This window comes from Equus asinus, chromosome 20 (assembly GCF_041296235.1).
Source record: "Equus asinus isolate D_3611 breed Donkey chromosome 20, EquAss-T2T_v2, whole genome shotgun sequence".
In the NCBI taxonomy this organism is placed as follows: domain Eukaryota; kingdom Metazoa; phylum Chordata; class Mammalia; order Perissodactyla; family Equidae; genus Equus; species Equus asinus.
Window position 1 is genome coordinate 53,173,710 of NC_091809.1, and position 26,609 is coordinate 53,200,318.

General features: G+C 39.0%; 1 protein-coding gene across 4 annotated transcripts in view; it reads right to left on the reverse strand.

Moving 5' to 3' along the window:
• Window positions 1–3,383: 3,383 nt before the first annotated feature.
• The window catches only part of FDX1 (ferredoxin 1), a 38,833-nt gene continuing 15,607 nt past the window's right edge, over window positions 3,384–26,609 (reverse strand). For 2 of the 4 annotated variants that reach the window (XM_044752470.2, XM_070490324.1), the window contains exons 3-4: window positions 17,863–17,992; window positions 11,630–12,439 (exon numbers count right to left, since the gene is read on the reverse strand). In XM_044752470.2, coding sequence (XP_044608405.2) covers window positions 12,325–12,439; window positions 17,863–17,992 — 245 coding nt within the window. In that variant the 3' untranslated portion in view covers window positions 11,630–12,324. Of the gene's footprint in view, window positions 3,514–11,629; window positions 12,440–17,095; window positions 17,239–17,862; window positions 17,993–26,609 lie in introns of those variants that run through there. The other 2 variants (XM_070490326.1, XM_070490325.1) reach the window with 2 other exon arrangements.

A 26,609-nucleotide genomic window follows, 5' to 3' on the forward strand; every position in this document is an offset into this window, starting at 1 on the left:
TTCTATTGCAAATCATGGTTGATACCAAAAAAAAAAGGGTTGGGGGAGGAGAGAGGAGAGAAAGGAGAGAGACAATGCCAAAAAATGAAAACTCATTTTAGCTCTTCTATTAAACCCAGATGTATTTTAGGCCCTGTTTCTAGGCAACTGCATAATGGTAATATTCTTGAATCCTTTTTTTTAAAGACTCACAACTGTCAGAGTCAGTAAAGGTCAGAAGGTAATTATAAAGTAATAAGGATGACATATGAGAGGCAAGATCATTCCAGCATCGCTTGGGAAGCAGTGACATTTTATATTTTGTATTCATTTTCAGAAACTCTAAGCTTTTCCTAGGGGCACTTAGCCATGCCCCTTTGGCAAGACCACTGACTCAATCAAAGTTGAACATGACACTGGGTTCTGAACTGAACATTCTACCATCACACCTCTCCAATCCTCCACCAGGGATCGATGGAGCTCGCACAGCGTGCATAACCCTCCACTGGTTGTTAAGGGGGTATAACGAACCTCTAAGACAATGTAGACCAACGAAGAGCCCTACATCTGGAAACTGCCTTAGAGAGCAGTCCAACAGGCTCAGTACACAGACAAGGAAACTGAACCCAGAGATAGGAGGGGAAAAGGAGACAGAGGGACACTGAGATCTATGAAGGGCACGGATGTGCCCACTTTAGGCTCTCTGAAGGTGGAGGTCTTCTGTCTAGTGTGGACTTTGTTGTTCCTTGTGCATGACCTTGGGACAGAGAAAGAAATTAACATCAACTGAGTTCCTCCAGCACTTTGCTGGGCGCTTTATATAATTAGCACTTGATTTTCACAATAACTGTATAGGGTTTAAAGGAATCATTTCTAATTTACAGGGGACAAAACCAGGGCTTAGAGAGGTTAAGAAGCTTCCTGGCTCCTCCACTTGATGCATAGCTGACCTTGGAGGAGGTCATATAAGTTCTCACCTACAAAATGATGATAACACACCCCTTGCAGGGTATTTTACAAGATTAAATGACGTGGTTTATGTGAACACCTAGCACAGAAAGCTGGGCATATGATAAGTCAGAGCACCGCACTGCTTTCTCAAAACCCTCCAGTGGCTTCCACTGCACGAAGTCCTTGCTGTGGCCAGGGCCTGCGCCATCTGGAAACTTCCCTGCCCTCAGTGACCTGGCTAACCACCTTCCCAGTCGTCCCCGGCCCCTGCCAGCCCCACAGGCCTTGCCTATCCTGGCACACTTCCACCTGAGACCCTCCTATTTAAAACTGCATCTCCTTGCTCTGCCCCGCTCAACACCTTTATCCCTCCTCTCTGCATTATTGTTCTCCAAAGCACTTATCACCACCTAAAAATATCCTGTATTTTCACTTATATTCTATTTCCCCCCACTGGACAGTAAGCTGTGAGGGCACGGGATTATTTGTTTTGCTTTGTCCTTGCTGAATCCCTAGTACATAGAAGATGCTCAATAAATATTTGTTAAATGAATAAACGCATATTACCCTCCTCCCTCCTCTCCTTCCTCTTCCAAGGACACACGCCTTATTAGATCAGAAGTCTCTGCCCTTCCAAAATAAGAAAAAGACAAGAAAAAAACTTAACTCTAAGTAACTATGAAACATTTAAAGGGCTCCAAGACAAAGAACATATCCAAACCAGGGACAAGCAATTTTATTGGGCCTCTTTATCCACATTATAACTCCTTCCTGAGCGTGGGATATTTAGACTTTAGATATTTACTTTTTTTTTAGTGTTCACATGGCCTGTCCCTCTAGCATGAAGGCACCCACTCCCTGCTTTCTAACATTTTAGCAGAAGCATCTGTTGACCGACTTGTGTATCAGGCACCATGCTCTGGGCAGTACGAGACACAGGACGTGCTTGCGGCTTAGTGGCACCAACAGCCAATCTCAACAGTCTAATACGGTAAATGCCAAGATGAAAGTATATCCTAGGAAACCCAGAGAGGGGCCGTTTAACCCCAGCTGGGAGTTCAGAGAAGACTTCCCCGAGACGGCTAAAGAGGATCAGCAGTTAGCAAGGCCGAGAAGGGGCAGGAGGGTGCTCCAGGGATCACTCAAGCAAACCCAGAGTGATGAAACTGCACGATGTTTTCAGGAAACTACAAGGGGTTTAGTGTTCCCAGAGCACAGACACAGGGCTCGGGGGCTCTTACATGCTACACAGAAGGGGCTTGCACTTCACTGGTGGAGTGGGACAGGACCCAGTGTCAGACTGAGCATCTTCACGGAGGATGGTTTTAATCCAGGCTTGTTTAAAGGTTTCTTAGCTCTGTTAAAGCAAGACTTGGTGAGACATACCTGGCCCTTTCCCCATGGCGACAGGAGAGGATACAGACCCTTCAGAAACCCCTGTAGCCTAGAGGCCATCTCAGAACCAGGCTGGTAGCCAGGAGAGGCTAGGTGGGCTGCTCCACTCCACCGTCAACCTGAAGGTTCACCCCAGGGCTGGCCAGCCTCCTAAGACCAGAGAATACTTTAGCAGGTGAATCAATTTTGGGGTTCCTTGAAAATCCAATTCACTGAAAGAGACCCATGTGGATATTTCAGAGCCTTCTGAATGTAATGAAAGTCCTAGTAATTAGGACTCAACTGGGCTTCTCTAGACCAGAGGTTGCAAGGTGGTAGCCTGCTCTATCTGCTCATGGCTGTTTGATTTATCCCATATACTAAAAAATCACAAACTAAAAAAATCCTTGCAAACATAAACAATCAGATTTCACATAAAAATGTGGGTCCCAGCTTCTCCTGAAAAGAATTCTGAACATACTGGCCTATTTGGTAACAACAGGCTGGCGTGAGAGCAGCTGCTGCCACCCTGCCGTCCTCCTGCTCCCCCTTGACCTGCCCTCATTCACCATTTCCCACATGGGACTTTGCAGCTGACCCCTCAATCTTCAGAAACTAACCAAGTTAACCCTAAACATTCTTGGATATCTCCTCCTTATTCAAAATCACAGCCCCTCCTCGCCAGTCTGGGTTCATTGGGTGACCAAATTGAAAAGTTCTTTCAAGACTAATGAGTCCTCCCAATCAGCTCTTTCCTGGTCCTCACTCGGTGCTGGTATTTGGGTAGACATGGAAGATCCCTTGGAACAGGAGGACATAACAGGCACAAAGGGAAGGACAGAGACAAGGGTGGGTTCAGGTGAGGAGTGGGGGTAGGCTGAACGCCCTGAAGAATCAGATCATAAGGTTGAAAGAGCCGGGAAAATAGAAAAAGGGGAAAGACGTGAAAAGGGGAGGGGCGGGACAGAGGGGAGGAGGTAGAACAGAATTAATATCTTGGCAGGAAGTGTGAGTGGAATGGGGAGAGGATGTCTCTCCTCTTCAAGCCTCATGGACAAATCTTTAAAAGAAAAACATTAATAGCCACACACTTCTAAGTTTTATTACTAATTAGAACTTAACATGCTTGAGAGTTTTGAAAGAGGTGTTAGGTGCAAAGTATGTTAACTTGGGCAGTGGAGAGCTTTTTCCAGTTCAAAACTCATGTCCCTGTAAAAAAAAATAAGAGTAATGGAATGTTTCACCCAGATGGTCTGGCTCTTTGATATCTACAAACATTTTGAAAACACTTAAAATATTTTTCTGTGCAGTTCCATTAGGTGATGACTGTTGGCTTACGTATTTCCTGTTTAGTTTTCCCTTTGCTCTCTCTTCAAACAACTTTTGGTTTGGAAGGCTGTAGTCAGTCCACAAAATTGGACTTGTGGCATAAAAAAGTCACATAATAATGGAGACACATGAGTGCCAACAGGTGGTTTCATAAGCTAATGCCTTGTGATAAGTTCTGTTATCTTGCCGCTCAGCAGGAATTCTGAGCTTGATGATGGAGATGTTGAGGTGTACACATGAACCATTTCAAGGTGAGGCTCTGACCCCCACAGGATGGGGTCTCACTGGGGCCATGGAAGAGCTCCAAGACTGTGTACGATTACTGCACAAATGTAGCCAGCCAGTTGGCCGAGACCTGGTGCAATGATTGGACAAAGGTTTTAGTCCCTGATGGAGGAAGAAAAAGCCAGGGAAATCAACTTTCTGGGCCCCCCTCTTTGTCCTCCACAATGAAGGAAGCCTCTATACCCTAAAGGTGCGATCACTCAGCAGCACACCCAGGACACCTAAGTAGAAGCTGGTAGAAGTGGGTGCCTGGTCAAGTATGTCCATTCCACTGCTCCTACATGCACACTTTATTTTCAATTTTGTAAATTCTGGCAGTGTTCTTAGAAGAAAAAATCATTTTGTCCTCCTGAGGAGTTCAACTGTCTGGCAAAAGTAATAAAGATTAAAAAACACTGCTAAGTTTGTCTCATCATCTTGATAAGAGCTATAACCCAAGACTTCACCTCGGAAGCTGCCAGGGGTCTGTCACCTTTTTGCTCTTCCTTGTTTGGTTCAGCAGACTCATTTAACATAATTACACTTATTAATCCAAAGCCCTAACCCGAGATTTTCTCCTCCTCTCAAACTCCTCCTATTTTTACCCCAGAAACCTTTGGGGCATAGTAGTGGGCAAAGGCCTTTTCATAGGAGATTAATTCAACCAATATTGCTTGAGCACCTGCTATGTGCCAGATACTCCTCAAGGCACTTAGAATTAACAATGAATAGAGACTGGACTTTAAAAAGACCACAGGAGCTGTCACTTTTGATTTTGTAATTCAAATCTGATCTTAGACCACATCACTTGAAATTACTGAATACACAAGAATCTTTTTGGCAATTTCACTTGGTTGTAAAGGACACAGCTCAAAACTCAGCAGCTAGAGTGTGCTACCTGCCTGTAAAAGAATACATGTTGAGTGGAACTCTTCTAGGATTATTAGAACTTTCCCCAAACTTTTTAGCTTGTGCTCAAAGAATGGTTTACCTATCATGCAAGATCTATCCAATGATCATACTTCAAAAAATGAGATTGAGGGTGCCAGCCCCGTGGCCTAGTGGTTAAGTTCAGTGTGCTCCACTGTGGCAGCCTGAGTTCACAGGTTCGGATCCTAGGCACAGACCTACCTCATTCATCAGCCATGCTGTGGCAGTGACATACATATAAGGTCGAGGAGGAGTGGCACGGATATTAGTGCAGGGCTAATCTCCCTCAGCAAAAAAAAAAAAAAAAAAAATCAGATTGGGCTGTCAAGAAATGTGTAAAAAAGTTTTTCTAAGCTTAACAAAATGTATTTTAATTCCTATAAAGATCTCACTTTAGTAGATGGGGAATAAGCTGATCTTGGTAGAGTGCTGTTACCCCTTTCAAAACAGGTTTCCATACAGCAATTTGTTTTGGAATACTACAAGGAACTGTGTGGTTTGAAAGAACTAATGTTGTTCTAAAAAGTAAACAATTTATATTTCCATTTTCAGCAACAGGTACTTCCCTTCTTTTACTTTTATTGGAAGTATCCCTCTTTACTTTTTCTTTGAATAAAAAGGCAATGAGTTCTTTCCAGCCCACATTCACAGCTGTATTTTCTTATTTGCTTCCTTTTGTAGTTATTATAGCCTAGAAATTTTCAACTCATAACTACTTCTTGAGGATTTAATATACATGGTTATCGATGGAATATTTCCCTAACATAAATAATAAAGTACTTCCAATTTTGGTGCTTTCATCAGGTGGGTAGTTAGGCCTAAAATCAACCTCTTTATACATTTGCTTTTTAAAAATAACTATTCTGAATGTAAACATCAAATAATCAAGTCTCATTTTGCAATTCATACATAATGGAAATTCGACCTATGCGTTAATACCTAAGGTCTAGATCTTGTCAAAAGCAATAGCCAACATCACCTAGTGCTTTACAGTTAAAAGTGTTTATACACATCTTTTAAATAATTACAAAACTTCATCCAGTGGATCTTACGATATGGATGAGAAAGTAGTTTAGCTGAGGTATTGAGGATAATTATCTCTGTTTAACAGATATGTGTCCAGAGGTTCAACAGGGTTACATGACTACCTCAAGACGAAACATTCATGAGGAGGTATAGCCAGACTGAAGTGGTCGTTGTATAATTTTCTATAAATTATAAAGAAAGGACTCTTGGGGCTGGCCTGGTTGCATAGTGGTTAAGTTCAGCATGCTCCACTTTGGCGGCTCAGGTTCAGACCTACACCACTCGTTGGCAGCCATGTTGTGGCAGCAACCCACATACAAAATAGAGGAAGACTGGCACAGATGTTAGGACTCTCATACAAATATATAGTGAGTAAAGATTTATTTACTCATTAATGAGGGGACCAGTAGAATGACAAAGTTGGTTCAAAGAACATGAGAAATACATAAACAAACACATGCACACACAGTGGGAAAAAAGAATGCTGTAGTAAGACTGCCAAGATAGATACAAAACTGGATAATGTCCTACAAGGCACAAAAACCATAACTCCTGGAGTTACCTTTTCCACCAAACAGAAATCCTTTGCAACCTATCAATCTTCTCTCAGTTATTTCACATCTAAGTTTAGAGGGATTGGGTCCTAATCAATAGTAAGTACTAAGGCAAAGGTACCTCCCCTGGAGCAGGGGTCAGCAAACTTTTTCTGTACAGGGCCAGAGAGCAAATATTTAGGTGTTATAGGCCCTTTGGTCTCTGTCACGACTACTCAACTCTGCTGCTGTCATATGAAAGCCATAGGCAACAAGTAATGAATGAGCATGGCTGTGTTCCCATAAAACCTTCTGTACATAAAACAGGTGGTAGACTTGATCTGACCCACAGGACATGGTTTGCCAACCCCTCTGCCCTAGAACATCAGATGATCCTTGGGTGGCCCAGTCAGACAATCCTCTAAGCACAACTTTGAAAAGACCTGCAGTAATCTTTTTGCTTTATCTCCAAGTTTTAGCTAACTTTTAAAACAGTACCCAGGTCTTCAAGTGATAAATCCCATGGTTTTCCCCTACTACATAAGAGAGCTTACTTTGCTGTCTCTCTGAGGCTCACTCAGTTTTTGGACTTCAGTTAAGAAACAAAATAAGACTCTATTAAAGAAAGAGCATTAAAACAAAACTGCTAAGAAGAATGTTTCTCAATACTTCTCAGTCTTTGGCTTGCTTGGTTTGGGAAAATACTCTGTGAACTACTTATGCCTCTGCCTTGTGGAATCCTCATCAGGACTAATGAGAAGCCTAATGCTGATGAAAAATTGCTGAGGGCCACCAGAAGAACATGACGCCAGACACTTCCAACGTGGAAGAGCAACCACTTGGAGGCATGGTCATGATGACGTCACATGATTCAAGGAGATGGAGTCCACGTACCACCAATAGGAGCTCAGCACTCATACTTCAAGAACCAATGACCTACAAGCTGTAAGACCAGCAGAGTGACCTGCATTCAGCTCACGCAAAAGCTGTTTCATCCAAGATATGTTAAAAAAAGGTGACTAGTTGAACACAATCCTTTTCAATAGAGTAGGAAACACCTGATCCCTCAAAAGAAAAAAAAAAAACCACACCATTCCTAGGTATCCTGACTCCTGTTAAGTTAAAATGCAGGCTCTGGGTACAAGCCTAGATTGAGTTCTTGTCATCTCATCCATAACAGGTGACTGCCACAGAGCAAAATCCTAGAAGCATATTCCTTATAAGACCAGGTTTTAATTGAGGTATTTACTGTGTACCTACTGTGGGCTAAATACCATAATAGACACTGCAGTCACAAAGGTGAACACAAACCAGTCATTCTCAAAAGCTCAGTCAATGAGAGGAAATATGCAGTTAAGTGCTAACTGTGCTATCCATGTAATAAGTGCTGTATAATGCCATTCGGAGTAAATGCTCCAAAGGGCAGTCTGGGGCAGTGTACTGGGACAGATGAGGGAGCAACAGACTACTGGGGTAAATCAAGCTGAGGGTTGATGGTTTCAGAAATGGCTAGGAGACAAGGGGAGCCAGAAAGGCACAATGGCTCTGCATAATTCTATGATATTACCTCCAAATCAAGTCTAAAAATTAAATGACAAATAACACATCCTGATAAAATAAGCAAATGGGAGTCAAAAGGCAAGAGGACTAAGATGCTGATTAGATGATTTCTTGCTAACAGTCGTTGCAGAAGTGATGCCTCCTCACTCTAAAGCTCTTTCTCGTCACCTTCTCTCCTAAGTTGCTTCTGGTAGATTTGAATTATCTTTTAACTCTCCATTTCTGTTCTATTATAGCTGCATTTATTGGCATCTGCAAGTGATCTTGCCTTCCTCCTGACAGCTGGTTTTCTAACTTTTCAGTTTCTAGAAACTTATAAACAGAAGAAAATCTGATAAAATAACTTGATATTGTGTGATGTGTTGACACATTACAGGAATCCTGTTGTTGCTTAACCAAGATCATATTTCTATTCTTAAATACTCCTCTAATAGGAACCAAAGTTTATACGTAATATTTGAATGTCTTTGAATGGTTTACTCTTAGGATAAAGTTTCATATACCATTTTCACAAATGTCCATATAACACATTATTTATATTTTTTAATTAATAGAGTGATAAGTTATCCTATAAGAAAGCAAGCCATCTAACAAATTCTGATCCAAAATGTGATTTAACACAAAATTTCAGGTAGTTTAAGGGAAGGAAAAGCAATGAAAAGAGTTATAAAAAGGAAAAAAAAAGGGGCCGGCCCCGTGGCCGAGTGGTTAAGTTCATGCTCCGCTTCAGCAGCCCAGAGTTTCACGGGTTCGGATCCTGGGTGTGGACATGGCACTGCTCATCAGGCCATGCTGAGGTGCATCCCACACAGTGCAGCCAGAGGACCTACAACTAGCATATACAACTATGTACTGGGGGGCTTTGGGGAGAAAAAGAAAAAAAAGATTGACAACAGATGTTAGCTCAGGTGCCAATCTTAAAAAAAAAAAAAAAGGAGAAAGAGATGGGAAAACATATAATCTAAGTTTCCCTTAGAAAACAATTTTTCAAGTGAAATGTAATTGTTCTAATAAATGCTTAATGATCATTATAGAAACCACATAGATCACCATGTGGTACTTAATTAGTTATAAAGAAAATAGGAACAGTGTCTGTTGAAACAAAAATTAGACACTATTTTCACAGTGAAAGTTAGGCAAAAGGTCTTGGAAATTCTTAGAACGGTTCACTTAAAAAACTAACTCAGTAGTTCTGAATTACATATGTAATTACAGGCTGGTTTTATCCGTGAAAATCAAATACAGTATTAAGTACTAGTACGTAACCAACAATTATATAGAGTACTATACTAAAGGAAGATGCCTTTCTTGAAGACAAAATGACAGCGAAATACAAACTAAAACTACACAGCATTGAAAGGGAACCCACCATTATTCCCTTTGATTTAAATCAACTGTAAGAAAACTCTTGGGAGTTATAAAACAAACGAACCTTTATAATAGAAAATACACAAGAATTTTTCAAAATTCAATACAAGAGTAAAATCTAGCCCCTCTTAAAAAGTTTAGAACACTGTTAGTTAAAAGGCCAATTTTCACAGGCAATAAAGGGCCAGTAAATTAACCTGAAAATAATGGTTACTGTGGTGGCTTTGCAAAACATGTCTGCAAACTCCTCGACACCCCTCCGGTTCAAATGATGGGCCACACTTAGTGAGTCACTTCTAATGAAAAGAACAGGCAGAAGTGATACTGTGTGACTTCCATGATTAGGTCATAAAAAGGGTCCTGGCGTGCAAGCTCTCAGAGTGCTGGCTCTTAGAACCCAGTACCATGTTGTAAGGAAGCCCAGGCTACAAGGAAAGGCCACATGTGGGTGTTCCAGTCAATAGCCTCTAAGAGACCCCAGCTGACACCAGTATCAACTGGGGAGTCACCTGAGGGAATCACCAGCCTTCAGATGATTCCAACACCTGGCCTTTAAGTCTTCTAGCTTAGGCCCCAGACACTGTGGAACAGGGACGAGCCATCTCTGCTCTGCACTCTGAATTTCTGACCCAGAGAAACTGTCTGAGATAATGAGAGAGGACTGTTGTTTCCAGCCACTAAGCCTTGGAGTAATCTGTTTTGCAGCACGAGATAACTAATGCAATTACTTAGAATGCATTGCATCAAACATGGAAGGTTTTCAAACTGAAAAAATAACCTTTATACAAACCAATTACAGAATATATCCTCCATTTAACACATTCAGTAGGTTTTATTTAAGTAATACAATGAAACTTCATTAATCTAAACTTTTCTAATTTGAAATCTGAGACAACTGACTCTAAGTTTTAGTGTTTAGAGGCTGAGTGTCATCACTGAAGTGGCTCTGGAAGGGGAGTTTAGGGAATGCATGCAAAACACAAGAAGGATGCTGAAGCTAAGAGAACAAACTGTTTGAAGTACTTTCAAAGTACAGCGCTCTCCACACAAAAGGCACTCGACAGTCATTAAATGTCCAACGATCATTAGAAGCCTCGAGTTCCTCCTAATCACTTCTTACATATTCATAAGCTTTATTCTATTTGGCAAATGGGTCAGTTTGGTTCAAGCATATTATTTGTGCATACATATATTTTATCTTTTCCTAATAAAAGGTGAGCTCCTAGGACATTCCTTATCTTGTTCATCTCCGAATTTCTCACTGGACATAAAACAGTGTTGTAGCTCAGACATTTGTACAAATGATCAGACTGCATAGATGTACCTGAAGCTAACTCAAGTGTCTTATAATTCACTTTTCTTCTTTCTACTAATTTGTTCCGCCCTTCTTGATCATTAGTCCAAGTTGGTTGATGTTTTATTGTATTTCCAAGAGCATACTACGTACCCCTTTGTTATCTTTTACCAGTTTACTCATAGTAGAGATACAAATGCAAATATCTGCCATGCATAATTGGTAGTCTGTGTTCCCCAGCCAGGAACATGTCTAAGCAGCAGCCGGGCGGCCACACATGTAAAACGGCTTCCCGTCCTCTGTCACGACACTCCTGCTGCCCTTGTCCGGGCTGGGGGCAGTGTTACTCCATCCAGGTCAAGGCCCTTCCTCTTACTGTGGCGGGGGGCTGGTGGCAAAGATTTGGGACTTTTTTTTTTAAGAAAAACTACATGTAGGGGCTGGCCCTGTGGCCGAGTGGTTAAGTTCGCGCGCTGCGCTACAGGCGGCCCAGTGTTTCATTGGTTCGAATCCTGGGCGCGGACATGGCACTGCTCATCAAACCACGCTGAGGCAGCATCCCACATGCCACAACTAGAAGGACCCACAACAAAGAATATACAACTATGTACTGGGGGGCTTTGGGGAGAAAAAAGGAAAAAATAAAATCTGTAAAAAAAAAAATTGTCACTATAAAAAAAAAAAAAGAAAAACTACATGTACACAGAAGAGTTTGATTACCATTAGACTTATATATAGAACTTTTTTTAGAAAGGCCTTAATAAAACTACCAGTGACCAAAAAAAAAAAACCCCATTTCCTCATCTCGGGGCCTGTGCACACTGCTGTGCTCACTGCTCACTGTGTGGCTCCGTCCTTGTGGTGGGGACGGCGCCCCCTGCCTGGGCTGTGCAGGGCAGCAGCCCGTTCATATCCTTCTGTGGCTCAGGACAGAGAAAACCTAACCGGTAAGATTTCCATTCCTTTACAGGCAGAGATTTATAAATCAGCATTATTTTTAAAAGATTACAAAGACAGATCATTCTGCTTAGGAAAGAAAAGAATAACAACACCTAATTTTTACTTTATTCCTACAGTTTAGTCAGAACCAAGACAAACTTCTTTGACAATGTTACATTGCCTATGCTGAGATTTACACTTTTCACTGAATCAAAATTGTGAAATATTTATTCATAAGGCAGTAATTGAAATTAAGCAGTTTACTGAGCAATTAGTTTTGTAAATACACATTTAATTACTGCTATAAATAAGATATTCATAATTTCCCCAGTTTCAATCTGCACATAACTTGCAGTAACCAGATGCAGTTTTAGGACAGATCTAATTTGTTGTACGGCCCAAGACAAGCCACTGGAGATCTCTGCCTGCACCCACATCTAATAGGGACAATAATATCTTTTTTTAACCTACATTATGGGTAAGTGGGCGCAAGATTTATGTGAAAAAAATTTTGCCAAGGTTGCTAAACAAACATAAGGTAAAATATTAAGGTTTTATCATATTAACTATTTTCTAATATCGATTTTTGTAATTTAATCAAATTAAGACTGCATACTTTCAGAACTATAAAATTCTGTAGTTATACAAGGTAAATTAAAGTAGTAAAGCTAGTCATAACACTAAACCCATTCATCCATGTTCTCATTTAATTACATTAGGAAGTAATAATTATAAAAATAGGTAAAATTTCGTGAAAATATTCCTATTTATTCTAGCTTAGGAGTTCTTGCCCATATCAACGGATTGTCTGGCATCGGCCACAGCTTCAGGTACTCGAACAGTCATATTGTCCATAGACTTTGTCAAACAGACTTGGCAGCCCAAGCGAGATCTGCATAAAAAAGGGGGAGGTATGGTTTAGTATTAAGTATGTGTTACCCACAAGGCAATGCAGCTGTTTAGGACAGTTCCTTACCCAAAGCAGTTAGGGATTCACTTACCTTTTAAATTTCCATTAAGTAGAAAAAGACACATCCACCTCTCAACTAGAGGGACAGAACGTAAACATGAAAAAACAAGAAGGCTGGGATGCCAGAGCTTCATTTAGCCTTTGGTTTCTATTGTCTACTAATTGTTTCAGCAGAACTACTGCCTTCTGGCCAAAGGGATGACAAGCCTTCATCAGAAGGCACAGAGTGGAGAAGAGAACTGAGGTTTTAGCAACGCCAAGAGAATGATTAATCAATTCCCAGATCATTAAAACCATACAGACTATAAAAGAAAGCTACACTTTTTAAAGCCTTTAAAGTAAGAAATTTTGGAATAAACACATAGACATAAGTCAGCAATTATCAGAGGCATTTTTTCCCCATATTTTTAACATCTCTGAAATCAAGATGCATCTGAAAATCGACGGCATCTTACAATCACTGCTACACTGTGAGGTGTCAGTCACGTCAGAGCTGCGAACTTGGTTACAATATTCACTTGTGTGTCTTTTCAACTGAGTCAAGGGAAGTATGTTAATATTACATGTGTTGAATTTAATTATCATTCAAAACATGTCCAAAAAGATTACAAAACAAAAATTAAGAATACAGAATCACAGCAGTGTGTAAATTTGATATTCGTAAAGCAAATATTTGTCTTTGGAAGAATAACTCTAATTCCATTTTCTTTTCTCAGAATTCCTACCAATTTTATTTTATTTATATTTTCCTTTTTTAACAGTGATGTACAAATCTATGTCTAGATTAGTCTAAATAGCTCTTTCAATATGCACAAAATATGTTGTGATAAGACAACTTTGCACCATATTTTAATCAGCAGTGCTTTTTTCTTTCTTAGTAGCATGTAAAAATAAATGTTAGTCCTACAATCAAATTATCTTTGATTTGATAGAATGTGATATGCAGGTCTTGGTTTCATTAACATATTCATCAAGCATGTACTGAGCATCTTGAGGCACAGTACTCAATGTCAGCAGGTGTACAAAGAGAAACTCACTTCAATCCTTACTGAATACCTCTTACATGCTGGGCACCAGGGATGCAATGAGGCAGCAGGGGGTTAGAGCCAAACAGACCAGTGGTCCAGAACCCAGGACAAACATGTCGTGTTCACAGGCAACATTCTTAACCCCACCAAACACTAGTTTCCTAAATTGATCCTAAAGATAGACAATAAGCAGCTTTCTCACAGGACTGCTGTGAGGATTAGTTGCTAATATCACTATTAAGGAGTGAACTTTCAATCAATTAGAAGAGATGAGACATATTTGCAGATAATTAACGTGAGACTATGACAAAGGCCACAGAGAGAGAAAGCCAAGAGGCCTGAGAAGAAAGCACTTATTCCAACCAAGGGAGATGGTATTTACAATGGCCTTTGAAGGATGGGTAGGATCTAATATTTAATAAACAATAAAGGAGAATAGCATTTGAGGCAAAGGTAACAGGGATTCAAGGCATGTTGGTGGCAATATGGGTTTTTAGCTTGGCTGCTGCACAGGGCAGACAGGGACAGGAGAGTGATGGGCTAGGAAGATGGCCAGGCCACAGATGGCTTTGAACACCAACTAAGGAGTTTGGGCTTTAATTGGCAAGCAATGTGGGACCACTGGGAAGTTTCTGAGTAAGAGAATAAGTACAACTATAGGAAATACTGATTGCAGATACAAAAAAATCCCCTTCTATATATAATTCCTATTTGTTGAATTAGAAACAGCCATAAGACTTCATTATGCATTAAGCTCTGTCTGCAAGACAGAAAATGTGGCAAGCCAATTTAGACAAATTCATTGGACCATGGTGAGCCCTAGAGATACTGTTTGTTACTCTTGGTGTTCATATAAAAAATAAGTAAGATCATGCTAGTCTTCAAGGAACCTCTAATTTAGTACGAGAAACAGAGATAGAAAGAACTACCAGTGAAACAGGGCAGAATACATAAGCGTAGTAACAGAACAAGAAGTGTGTTTTGGGAACATGGGTGGGGTGGCACTGAGAGCCCTTGCTGGCTCTGTGACCCTAGAAGGTAAGGCAGGGTACCCTGTGGCTGTTTTCTCATTCTCCTACTTCCTCGACCTCCTTCAAGGTCTCTGCCTCTAAGGTCTGCTCAGTGTAGAAAGTGTCTTAAACCTCTAGAGAAGGAGACAGACAGCAAGTCTTCCTTGATTTCACTATTAGTCCCACAAAATTCTCACACTTGTACAAACCTTGAAGCTATTTTTTCCAGTCACCCTTGCCATACACACCAGAAATATACTGGGTGTTGTGTTTACTTCTGAGGTTTGGTTTTCAATTCAGAGAAGCAGCTTGAAAAAGCAAAAAATCAAGAGCCTTGGGCCCAACAGAACTGATTCAAATCAGGGCTCTGTTATTCTCTTAGCAGTACAGCTTTGAGCAAACCTCTAGTAACTAAACCTTGTTTTCCCACTTACAAAATGGTGATAAAACTGCCTAACCCTGAGGGTTAGAAATGACCTTTGTTAAGTGCCTGGGCATTATAGTAAGAATCCGGCATATAAATTGATATTATTATAGTTATAATGCTAACAACACCATTTAATGAATGCTTTCTCCACCAGACTCTGTTCTAAGAGATTCCCATATCTTGATTCATTGACTCCATACAACAACTCTATGGCATAGGTACTATTATTACCCTTATCTTACAAACACAGAAAATGAGGCCTCTGTAAATTATCCATGGGAACTGGGGTCAGGGAGCAATAAGAACATCAAATTTAGATTCACAGGTAATTCCTAAATCTCTTTATGAACCGTCAACTCCATAAATAGCTGGTGATGCCCTAGTGTGAATCAGACACTGAAGGGACAATGATGAAGTTAAGACATGGTCCCTGGTCCAATGGGAAAACGAAGACAAGCAACCAGTACAAGTGCCATAGGAGCCCAGGTACCATCAGTTCATCAATATCAAGGTTAAGCACCTCTTCAAATAAACATTAAAATGATGGTGTTTTATCTTAAAAATTAAAGATATTTACATAGCATTTAACTTAAAATAAATATAGGAACTAAAAGACTGAATTTCCTTGTCTCTTTGTTTTGGAACTATACGGTACCCTAGAAACAGTTTACATGCAGTTATTAGCTTTAAACAAAATTATTTTTATTCCAAATATGTCAAAGTGTTTTATAAATGCTACCTGTGAAAAGCATTATACTTTTTCCCCACAAAGCATTTCTACTAAAATTCTGTGTACTTAAGAATATTAGCTATAAAATTGCTAGAGAAGCTATTCCTTGCTCTCCATTATCTAGTTCTAAAACTTCTGAATTTTACTATCAAAGTTCTTGGCTAGTTCATATTTACAATAGGTCTTTTGTATCTTTTTACATTTGTGTAGCTCTCTTTTTTTGCTAAGGAAGATCAGCCCTGAGCCAACATCTGTGCCCATCTTCCTCCACTTTATATGTGGGTCACTGCATCAGGTCTGCACCTAGGATCCAAACCCACGACCTGGGCTGCCACAGCAGAGTGCCCTGAACTTAACCACTATGCCATAGGGCCAGCCCGCTCTCTCTTTCCTCTTACTTTTTCTTTTCACTTAGAATATTATCTGTTACACACACCTAGAAATTTTACCTGCATAAAAGGGTAAGGAGTTAGCTCTGATTCCCCCCCTCCCCGTTAAGAGAAACAATTCTCAGAATCAAATTAATAGAATCACTAAGTATATTCTTTGTGTTCTCCTTTAGAAAAAAAGGAGATGTTGATAGAGAATGTGGGACCTGAAGATGTGAGGAGGGACAGGTAGATGGCAGCCATAATCTGCTTTACTTTGGAGTCTAAAGACATACTATTTTCCCAGTTTCTCTTTCCAGAGTATCAGTCTCACCTCCACCAAGAAGGAAATTTTCAAACTACAAAAGGAACAAAATGATTTTTCACCTCTACATGAATACTAATGACCTAAAAATCTTTGTGAGGATTAGATGAGACAGTTTATGTTAAGGGTCTAAAAAAAACATGGTTACACAAAACACATGAAATAAAGCTATTATTATTATTACTATTACTTTTAGTTTTCTAAAAACTATTTTTCATTAGGGTTACCAAATTACAGCTATACACCAAAGCCAATCTTAACTAAGTCCTCATTATCTTGCCCTTTGAAACAGTAAATCAACTAGCTACCTTCCCTAACTCCAACCAAAAGACTAGATGATTTTTTTTTTTTTTTTTTTTTTTTTAAAGATTTTATTTTTTCCTTTTTCTCCCCAAAGCCCCCCGGTACATAGTTGTGTATTCTTCGTTGTGGATTCTTCTAGTTGTGGCATGTGGGACGCTGCCTCAGCGTGGTCTGATGAGCAGTGCCATGTCCGCGCCCAGGATTCGAACCAACGAAACACTGGGCCGCCTGCTGCAGAGCGCGCGAACTTAACCACTCGGCCACGGGGCCAGCCCCAAGACTAGATGATTTTAAAAAATAAGGTATCACTTGATATCATTTGCTACTATGAATCTTACCACTTTTTTTTTTTTTTTTTTTTTTAAAGATTTTATTTTTTCCTTTTTCTCCCCAAAGCCCTCCGGTACATAGTTGTGTATTCTTCGTTGTGGGTTCCTCTAGTTGTGGCATGTGGGACGCTGCCTCAGCGTGGTCTGACGAGCAGTGCCATGTCCGCGCCCAGGATTCGAACCGACGAAACACTGGGCCGCCTGCAGCGGAGCACGCGAACTTAACCACTCGGCCACGGGGCCAGCCCCTGAATCTTACCACTTTTAAGAGTAATTTTACCTATTAATTAATAACAAGAATAAATCTGATTCATTTACTTTAATGTACACTTAGAAACAGAACTATTCATTTTAACATAATTACTATTACATATTACGTTTCTTTAAAAATTCTGTTCTCTTAAGTAGGTGAAACTTTCCATTATAATTTCATTCAATTATCAGATCTTCCCTTCAGGAATACCATAAAAAGCATTAAATTTAATTGCAACTCATTAAACTGTGATAAATATTAATCCCCAAAATAAAAATAGACTAAGAAAATTTATTAGGATCTAGAACTTACACTTCCAATATTTCCAAATAATTTTTTTTTACTTTTGTAAAAAGGCAAGTTTCATAAGAGCTAGACTTTATAATAGTGGAATATTAGAATAGTGGAAACAAAGAGAACTATCACATATTTGCGACTCAAACCTCGTGACTATTACCTATCTACACTGGGAGAACACTGTTACACACATGGGTCTGGTCTTGTGTAGAGATGAACTAATAAAACCTTTATCTTCCCAGATTAGTACAACTGAAGTGGTCCTAAAATCTTACCTGTCTGTCAGTCCAAATGCCAGATCAAGCATGTCATTCTCCTCATCAGTGATTGCTTCTAACTTCTCAAATACGTGGTCTTCAAAGATGAGGTGACAGGTAGAGCAAGCCAAGGTTCCCTCACACGCACCTACAAAAGCAGCAAACGCTGAACATACCCCCTCCACATGAAGCACAACTCCAACCTGGTCTGAATTAAAGTCAATTATTTCTAAATTTGAGAGTCAGCATTAGCATACACAAATGGTAAGACTTGATTTCTGAATAACAATAAGAATTAGGAACAACTAATTCTAGTTGTTCAACTAGACAACTAGGACTCCCCTCTGAAGCACAATTTGAAATCACTTTCATATATTACTTCAAAAGGTTCTGGGCTAGGTGCTAATAAAGGGAAACCCCAAAATACACACTCCTAATATCAAAGAGTTTAAAGTTAATAAACTGACACACACATACATATAAAAATGTATATATTTTTAAATTTATATAAAATAATTTATATAATTGCTATGCAAGTTATTTACCTTTTCCTGGAGAGCTCAACACAATTTATGAAGCCTTGTGGCATACAAGAGGAATTAGAGAGCAACCAAACCTACGTGTAAATTGTTAAATATTCTTCCCTCTCAATCTTTCTTTGTACTCAGGACAGAATCAAATAAGTCACTTTAACAGTCACGTGGGTCTTAAATAATGAGCAAAGAATACTTCTATCCCACTTTTCTTGAAGCCACTAATTTAACAGCTATTTATTGAGTGTCTGTTATATGCCAGAGACTGCAACCAGGGAACTGGAAAGCCACCTAGTCCAACCAAACCATGACTCAAACTGCTCTACAGCATCCTTTTCCCAGGAGTTAGCCAGTCTTTGCTTGAAAACCTCCTGGGACATCCATTCCACATAAGCCAGCCAATTCTGCATTTGGCTTCTATTGAGCTAAAGTCTGTCATTCTGTAACTTCCACCTACTGGTCCAATTCTATCCCGTAGACTTGAATCCTCCTTCTTTCCCCCCTCCCAGCTTTACTGAAGTATAACTGACCAACAAAACTGTAAAATATTTAAAGTGTTCATCACGATGATTTGATATACATATGTATTGTGAAAGGATTCCTTTCATGTAGTTAATTAACACATCCATATCCATCACCTCACATATTTGTCTTTTTTTTTTTTTAGAGTCTCTTAGAAAATGTCAATTACACAACACAGTGTTATCAATTATAGTCACCATGTGACACATTAGATCTTCAGTTCTTATTCATCTTACAGCTCAAAGTTTGCATCTTTTTACCAGTCTCTAGTTCTCTCATTCCCCAGCCCCTGTCAACCACTTTTCTCCTCTCTGTTTCTATGAGTTTGACTGCTTATTTAGTAAATCTTTCTGAACAACAGGTTCTCATATACTTAAGGTGATTATTCCTTCTCCAGGCTGAGTATACCCAGGTCCGACAAATTTTTCTTACATAATAACACAGTTCTAAATCCTTTCCCTCATTCTGGTTGGGTTTTTCCTAAAGTACACATCCAGAGGAGGATCTGACAAATCAGAATTGTGCAGAATTAGGTTCTGGTTAGATTCTACCTTAAAAACAGTTACACTCATTTGTTTTTTAATAATAATTTTTAAGGCCATTACCCAAGTTTCAAAGATTATAGAGTCCTAGCAGTAACTTCAGTTTGATTTCAATTTTCTTTTGGTCAATAAACACCACATAAAATATATAACAGAACTACTAGCAATAACTAGCAACCGTCTCAATTTTCCTCTGAATAAATGAATCATTTTAACAAGAGTTGTTCCCTCATAATTTAAACATTTGTTATTTGTATTTTACTGTCTAAAAATATCAAAAGAAAAGAGAGCCTTCCTTAAATGTTCATTTTTATTAAATCCAATTCAAAGCGGTAACAAGATTAAGGAGAGCGAGACCAGACAGTGAAACAGACAGTGAAACAGAGGAGTTACGAGCAGGGGCTACGGAGCTCAACTCCCTGGTTCAACCCCAGCTCCGCTTTGTCCCGACAGCATCACCCTGGGCTACTGCACCCTCCACGCTTCAGGGCCTCGAAAGTCAGCGCACCAACCTCGCCCGGCAGTGTAAGAATTACATACCAGTGTGTACTCAACATATGTACTTGCAACCATGGCTGGCAGATAGTAAGTACTACATAAGTGTTGGTAATTATTATTATGATTTGGAAGTTATAAGAAATCTTAAAGTCAGTCAACTTTCTTTTTATAAACATAAGAATTAAACCCAAGAAGTTAAATTAATAGACTAAGGTCATATTACTAGTTAGAAATAAGTTATACCTTCAGCTAAGTTTCTCACTGTTGAAGAGACAACCAGTTCCTGCTCGAAAATCTAAGTCACTTTACTTAAATATTAAATATATATATAAACATATATACACACATGCCAATTGGTTATTTGAACAAGTAGCTTACTTTTATATTTTGTGTAAATTTGAAACATTTCACACAAAAAGGTAAATGGATATATTTTCTGAAAAAGAAGGCGCTTCCTCTGCTAAAAAAATATATATATATGAAGTTTGAAAACTCCTATAGTAAAAGAATTGGTGTAGCATGACCGTGAGGTCAGGACTCCAGGCTCTGGATGGACCTACCACAGGCTCTGCTGTGTCCTGGACAAGGCCCTCAGGGCCCTCAGTTTTCTCTCATCTGAATAATGAGAGAATGAGGTAATCTCTAAGGGCCTGCTGGCTCGAGTGACTCCACAAAGAAGCATTACTGTTCTTACCGGATCTGTTCACTAGTATTCAACACATACATACTTATCTTGCTTTCTATTTTGATCTCATCAACACCCCTCCTCTCCCAGATCCAGCCCCTGGAGAGACAGTGGTTGTGAACCTCCGCTACAGGTGATGGGAAGCTGCTGAAGGCTTTTGAGCATGTTTTATTCCGGATAGATCTCTCTGGTGGCTGTGTGTAAAAGATGGACTTGAGATGAACAAGACAGAAGCAAAAGCCATGAGATTTCCCCAAGGGGGAGGGGAAAAAGAGGGAAGGAAGGATGAGAAGCCAAGAGAGCCAGGGAGAGACCTCACCGAGAAAAGGAGTCAAAATAAGAATGTCCCAGATGGTAGACAGAGAACCAGGAAAGTGCAATGTCAGAAAAGCCCAGGGAAGAAGAGTGCATGTACAATATGGTCTCAATCCCCTGGGAATGGAGAGAAAAGTTCATATGCCAATAAATCCCTCTGGAAAAATTTAGGACATTCCTTCTTCTACGACCTGGTCAGTCGAAACAAAGAGTTACCAGTGACGTTCCAGCTCTTCAAATGGCTTAAACTCTCTCTTCCCTAGGAAACTTCAACTCTTCTAACTTTCTCTTAAAGGCTTTATTTTCATTCTCTAATCATTTTCATGGTTCTTCTCAGGAAGCTTGCCAACTGTTTGCCAACATCTTGCTTAAGTTGCCAAGCTCAGAGCTGAAGAGAGTATTCTAATAAAATTTGACAAATTTTGAGTATATACAGAAGATTAACTTTTGGTTCCTACATGCTAAGTTCCTATTATACATTTTAGTCCTACATTTATTCTTTAGATAAATGCACCACATTCATGATTCTTCCTTACTTTATGGTCCCCTTCAAACTTTTTCTGCCACAAGCTGTCAACAGCTATGCTCTTCTTATTCTTTCCACTAGGAAGAAACTCAATATAAGAGAAACTTTAAGACTCAGAATGAAATGAAAGCCTAAGATGGCTAACATTGAATTAGAGAAACATAATGATCACACTGTGGTACAAGAATGACTATAGAAAAAATCTGCAGTAGAGATTCACAAAACCCCAAGGACAGCACTTATTAGAAGAAATAGTCAATCTTGCAAAATTCCAAAACAAGAAAACAATCTGATCAGTTTTTTGGAGTTTTTTTTTTTTAGATTTAACCTATCTGTTCTATACAAATAGGAAGAATTTTAGCCAATAGTCAAGACATGTCTCTGAAAGAGGTATTTAGGAGGAAAAAAGATTTTCTAAAAAGAGCCTAAAACTGTAAGAAGAAAAAGAGGCTATTTCAGAAAAAAGTTGTTCCTTTTTTGTTCTTTTTTCATCTCATAAAAAATTATTGATTTCATGATGGCTATTTCCTCTAATTTATTAGTTTCCTGGTCTTACAGTTAAAGGCAGTCCCCTATCAATAAGCACCTGACTTTCGTCTTTTTGGAATACAGTTCTATGAATTTTAACACATGTATAAGCCTGTAACCACTACCACAACCAGGATACAGAAGTTTCATCACCCCAAAAATCCCCTTGTGGAGTCACATTCTCCCCAATCCCCAACCCCTGGCAACCACTGATGTGTTCGCCATCCCATAGTTTAGTCGTTTCCAGAATGTCATATAATTACAATCATAAAACATTTTGGGATTGGCTTCTTTTACTCAGCACAATGCCTCCGAGATTCATCCACTTTGTTGTTTATACACAATTCCTTCCTTTTTACTGCTGAGTATTCCATTTTATGGATGTACCACAGTTTGTTTCTAGTAGATATGTAGCAATATCACATTGTGATTTGCATTTCTCCAAAAATTAAAGATGTTGGATATCTTTCCTCCTTTCTCTTTTGGATTTCCATCATTTTTTTTCCAAAGCCACTTGGGAGAATGGCATCATCATTCATCTCTTGCATCACTAGGAGAAAGCTCTAAATGGCACAGAATTGTGCATACGTATAAATTCAGATCCTGCTGCCCTTGAATATCTTTTTATGTGCTTATTTACCATCTCTATATTCTCTTGGGTGAAGTGGCTTTCGTCCATTTTTTAATTGAGTTCTTTGTTTTCTTATTGAGTTTTAAGAGGTCCTTACATATTAAGGACAAAAGTCCTTTTTTGGATATGTGATTTTCAAGTATTTTCTCCCAATCTGTAGCTTGTCTTTCTATTCTCTTAGCAGTGTCATTGGCAGAGCAAAAGTTTTAAATTTTGATTAAGTACAGTTTCTAATTTTTTTTCTTTTATAGATCGTGTTTTTAGCATTCTGTCTAAGAACTCTTTGTCCCAGGTCCCAAAGATTTTCTCCTATGCTTTCTTTTAGAAGTTGAATGGTTTTAAGTTTTACATTTAGCACTAAATCAATTTTTAGTTAATTTTTATATACAGTGTGAAGTTTAGGTTGAGATTACTTTTTTTTTCCATATGGATGTCCAATTGTTTCACCATTATACCCTTTGTTGAAAAGGTTATCCTTTCTTTATTAATTGCCTTTGTACCTTGGAAATAGCCAAGAGATGGAAACAATTCAAATATCCATCAAATGATGAATGAGTACACAAAATGTGGTATATCCATAAAATGGAAGATTAATATTATTTGGCCATAAAAAGAAATGAAGTACTGAGACATGCTATAACATGCATGAACCTTGAAAATATTATACTAAATGGAAAACGCCAGTCACAAAAGACCACATATTATACGATTCTATTTATATGTAGTATCCACAATAGGCAAATCTATAGATATAAAAAGCAGGTAAGTGGTTGCTTATGGGTAGAGAAATGGGGAGTTGAGGAGTAATAGCTGACAGGTACTGAATTTCTTTTTGGAGTGACAAAAATGTCTCAAAACTAATGTGGTGATCACAGCAGCAAGATGGCCAAATAAGACATCCCTTAATCATATCTCCCCCTCAACAACAATTTGGCATCCATCCACAGACAAAAGTGCCTTTGTGGGAGCTGTGGGACCCAGGCAGCAGACTGAAACTCCAGTGCAGTCCAAGGGTGAGGAGAGCCATTTTGAGAAGATTCTGCCCAAAGAGGCCCATTCCTCTCTCGCCTCATCCAGAGTACTGAGTTTTCAGCTCAAGGACAGAAGAGCAGTGAGTGGCTGGGAGATCAGCAGCCAGGATTCAAAATATATCAAAAGGATGTGGATCCTACTAACCGTCTCATGAACTCCAGTGGGAGACCCACCAACAAGCCACTGGGAATGCCTCAGCCACAGATTCACCCAGCTGGCCCGAAGGCACCCCTAGCATTCTACGCGTCCCGCCCATACATCCCCCTGACCCTGTGGTCAACTCCCTGTGCACGCTCCCAACAGTGACAAGAGAGAGTTTACGCAGACAGCTAATGAGCATGTGGTGAAAGCCAGCCCAAATCTGCAGGCCTGGGAGAGACTGCCCTTGGAAAAGTAAAAGGGAGCTTGTCAGTACACAAGCTGGTTCTGTAGAATCAGAAGTGAACAAGGTTAAGAATTAATTAGTCATGCGCCGCACAACAATGTTTCAGTCAACAATGGGCCACATATACAATGGTGGTCCCATAAGATTAGTACCATACAGTCTAGGTGTGTAGTAGGCTGTACCATCTAGCTTTGTGTAAGTACACTCTATGATGTTCACACAACAGTAAAATCACCTAACAATGCATTTCTTAGAACATATCCCCATCGTTGAGTGACACATGACTGTACATAAAGACAAAGCAGTCAACTCATCAAGAAGATATAACTATCATAAATATATATGCACCCAACATGAGAGCACCCAAATATATTAAGCAAACACTAACATCTAAAGGGAAAAATAGAAAACAATACAGTAATAATAGTAAGGGACTTTAATACCTCAATTTCAACAATGGATATCGATCATCCAAGCAGAAAATCAACAGGGAAACACTGGACTTTAACTATGCTTTAGATCAAATGGACCTAAGAGACATGTACAGAAATTCCACCCAACAGCAGCAGAATACACATTCCTCTCAAGTACATACTGAACATTCTCCAGAACAGATCATACGTTAGGTTACAAAACAAGTCCTAAAAATTTAAGACTGAAATTACACCAAGTATCTTTTCCAACCACAATGGTATGAAACCAGAAATCAAAACAGGAAGAAAATGGGAAAATTCACAAATATGTGGAAATTAAATAATACATTCAATCAAAAGGAAAATCAAAAAAATGGATCCTGGGAGCGGACCTACATACCACTTATCAGGCCACACTGTGGTAGTGTCCCATATACAAAATAGAGGAAGACTGGCACAGATGTTAGCTCAGGGACAATCTTCCTCAAGCAAAAAGAGGGAGTTTGGCAACAGATGTTAGCTCAGGGCCAATCTTCCTCACCTAAAAAAAAACAGACCTAGCATATGATCCAGCAATCCCATTTCTAGGTATGTATACAAAGGAAACGAAATCATTATCTCAGAGATATCTGTACCCCCATGTTCATTGCAGCATTATTCACAACAGCCATGACATTGATGTATTGAACAGCCATGACATTGTAGACAGTGTGTGTCTACAAAAGAATGAGTAAGATGTGGTATTCATCTACAATGGAATACTATTCAGCATTACAAAAGAAGGAAATCCTGGCACTTGTGAAATATGGATTGGCCTTGAAGGGATTATGCTAAATGAAACAAGTAAGGCAGAAAAAGATAAATACAGCATAATCTCACTTTTATGTAGAATCCAAAAAAGTCAAACTCATAGACACAGAGAGTAGAATGGGGGGGCAGGGCTGGGAGCTGGGGGCAATGGGGAGAACTTGGTCAAAGGGTACAAACTTTCAGCTGCAAGATGAAAAAGTCTGATGATCTAACATAAAACACGGTGACTGTAGTTAGCAATACTGTACTATACACTTGAAATTTGCTAAGAGTGTAGATCTTAAATGTTCTTGCCACACACAAAAAAAGACAATTATGTGACGTGATGGAGGTGTTAACTAACCCTATTGTGGTAATCATTTCACAATAGATATGTATAGCAAATCATCATGCTGTACACCTTAAACTTACACAATACTACTTGTCAATTATAGCTCAATAAAGCTAGAAACAAAATAGAATAAAACTGATTATGGTGATGGTTGCACAACTCTGAATATACTAAAAAAAACCCATATTTTAAATGGGTAAATTGTATGGTATGTGAATTATATCTCAATAAAGCTATATGCAAAAAAAAACCAACTGGACATGTTTTTATGAATCTATTGCTGAACTTGTTATTCGGTTTCATTGATCTATATGTCTATCCCTTTGCCAATATTACACTGTCTTAATTACTTTGGATCACAGTAAGTTTTATGATCTGTACTGTACTTCTTTCAACTTTATTCTTCTCTTCTAAAACTGTTTGGCCATTCTAGTTTCTTTACTTTTCCATAAAAAGTTTAGAATCAGCTTGTCTATATCTACAAAAAATCTTGGCTGAGATTTTAATGAGAATTGTACTAAATCCATATATCAATGAGGAGAACTGACATCTTTACTATGTTAAGTCCTCCAATTCATATGAACACAGCATGTCTCTCCATTACTTAGGTCTTTACTTCCTTTCATCACTTTTATAATTTTCAGGATATAGATCCTTACGTATTCTGTTAGATTTAAACCGAAAAATTTCATTTTGGGGAGCTAATATAAATGTTCTTTTAAAAAATTTTTTGGTTCCCAATTGTTCATTGCTAGCATATGGAAATATAATTGATTTTTGTGTGTTGACTTTGTACCCCAGGGTCTTGCTAAACTCAGTAGTTCTAAGATTTTTTGTAGATTCCTTGTGATTTTCTATGTAAACGCTCATTGTCTAAAAATAGACAGTTTTATTTCTTCCTTTTCAATCTGTACACCTTTTAATTTCTTTCTTTTTCTTTTTTCTTTTTGTGTCTTCATACATAGGCTAAGACTCTCAGTATGATGTTAAACTGGAGTGGTGAGAGTAGACATC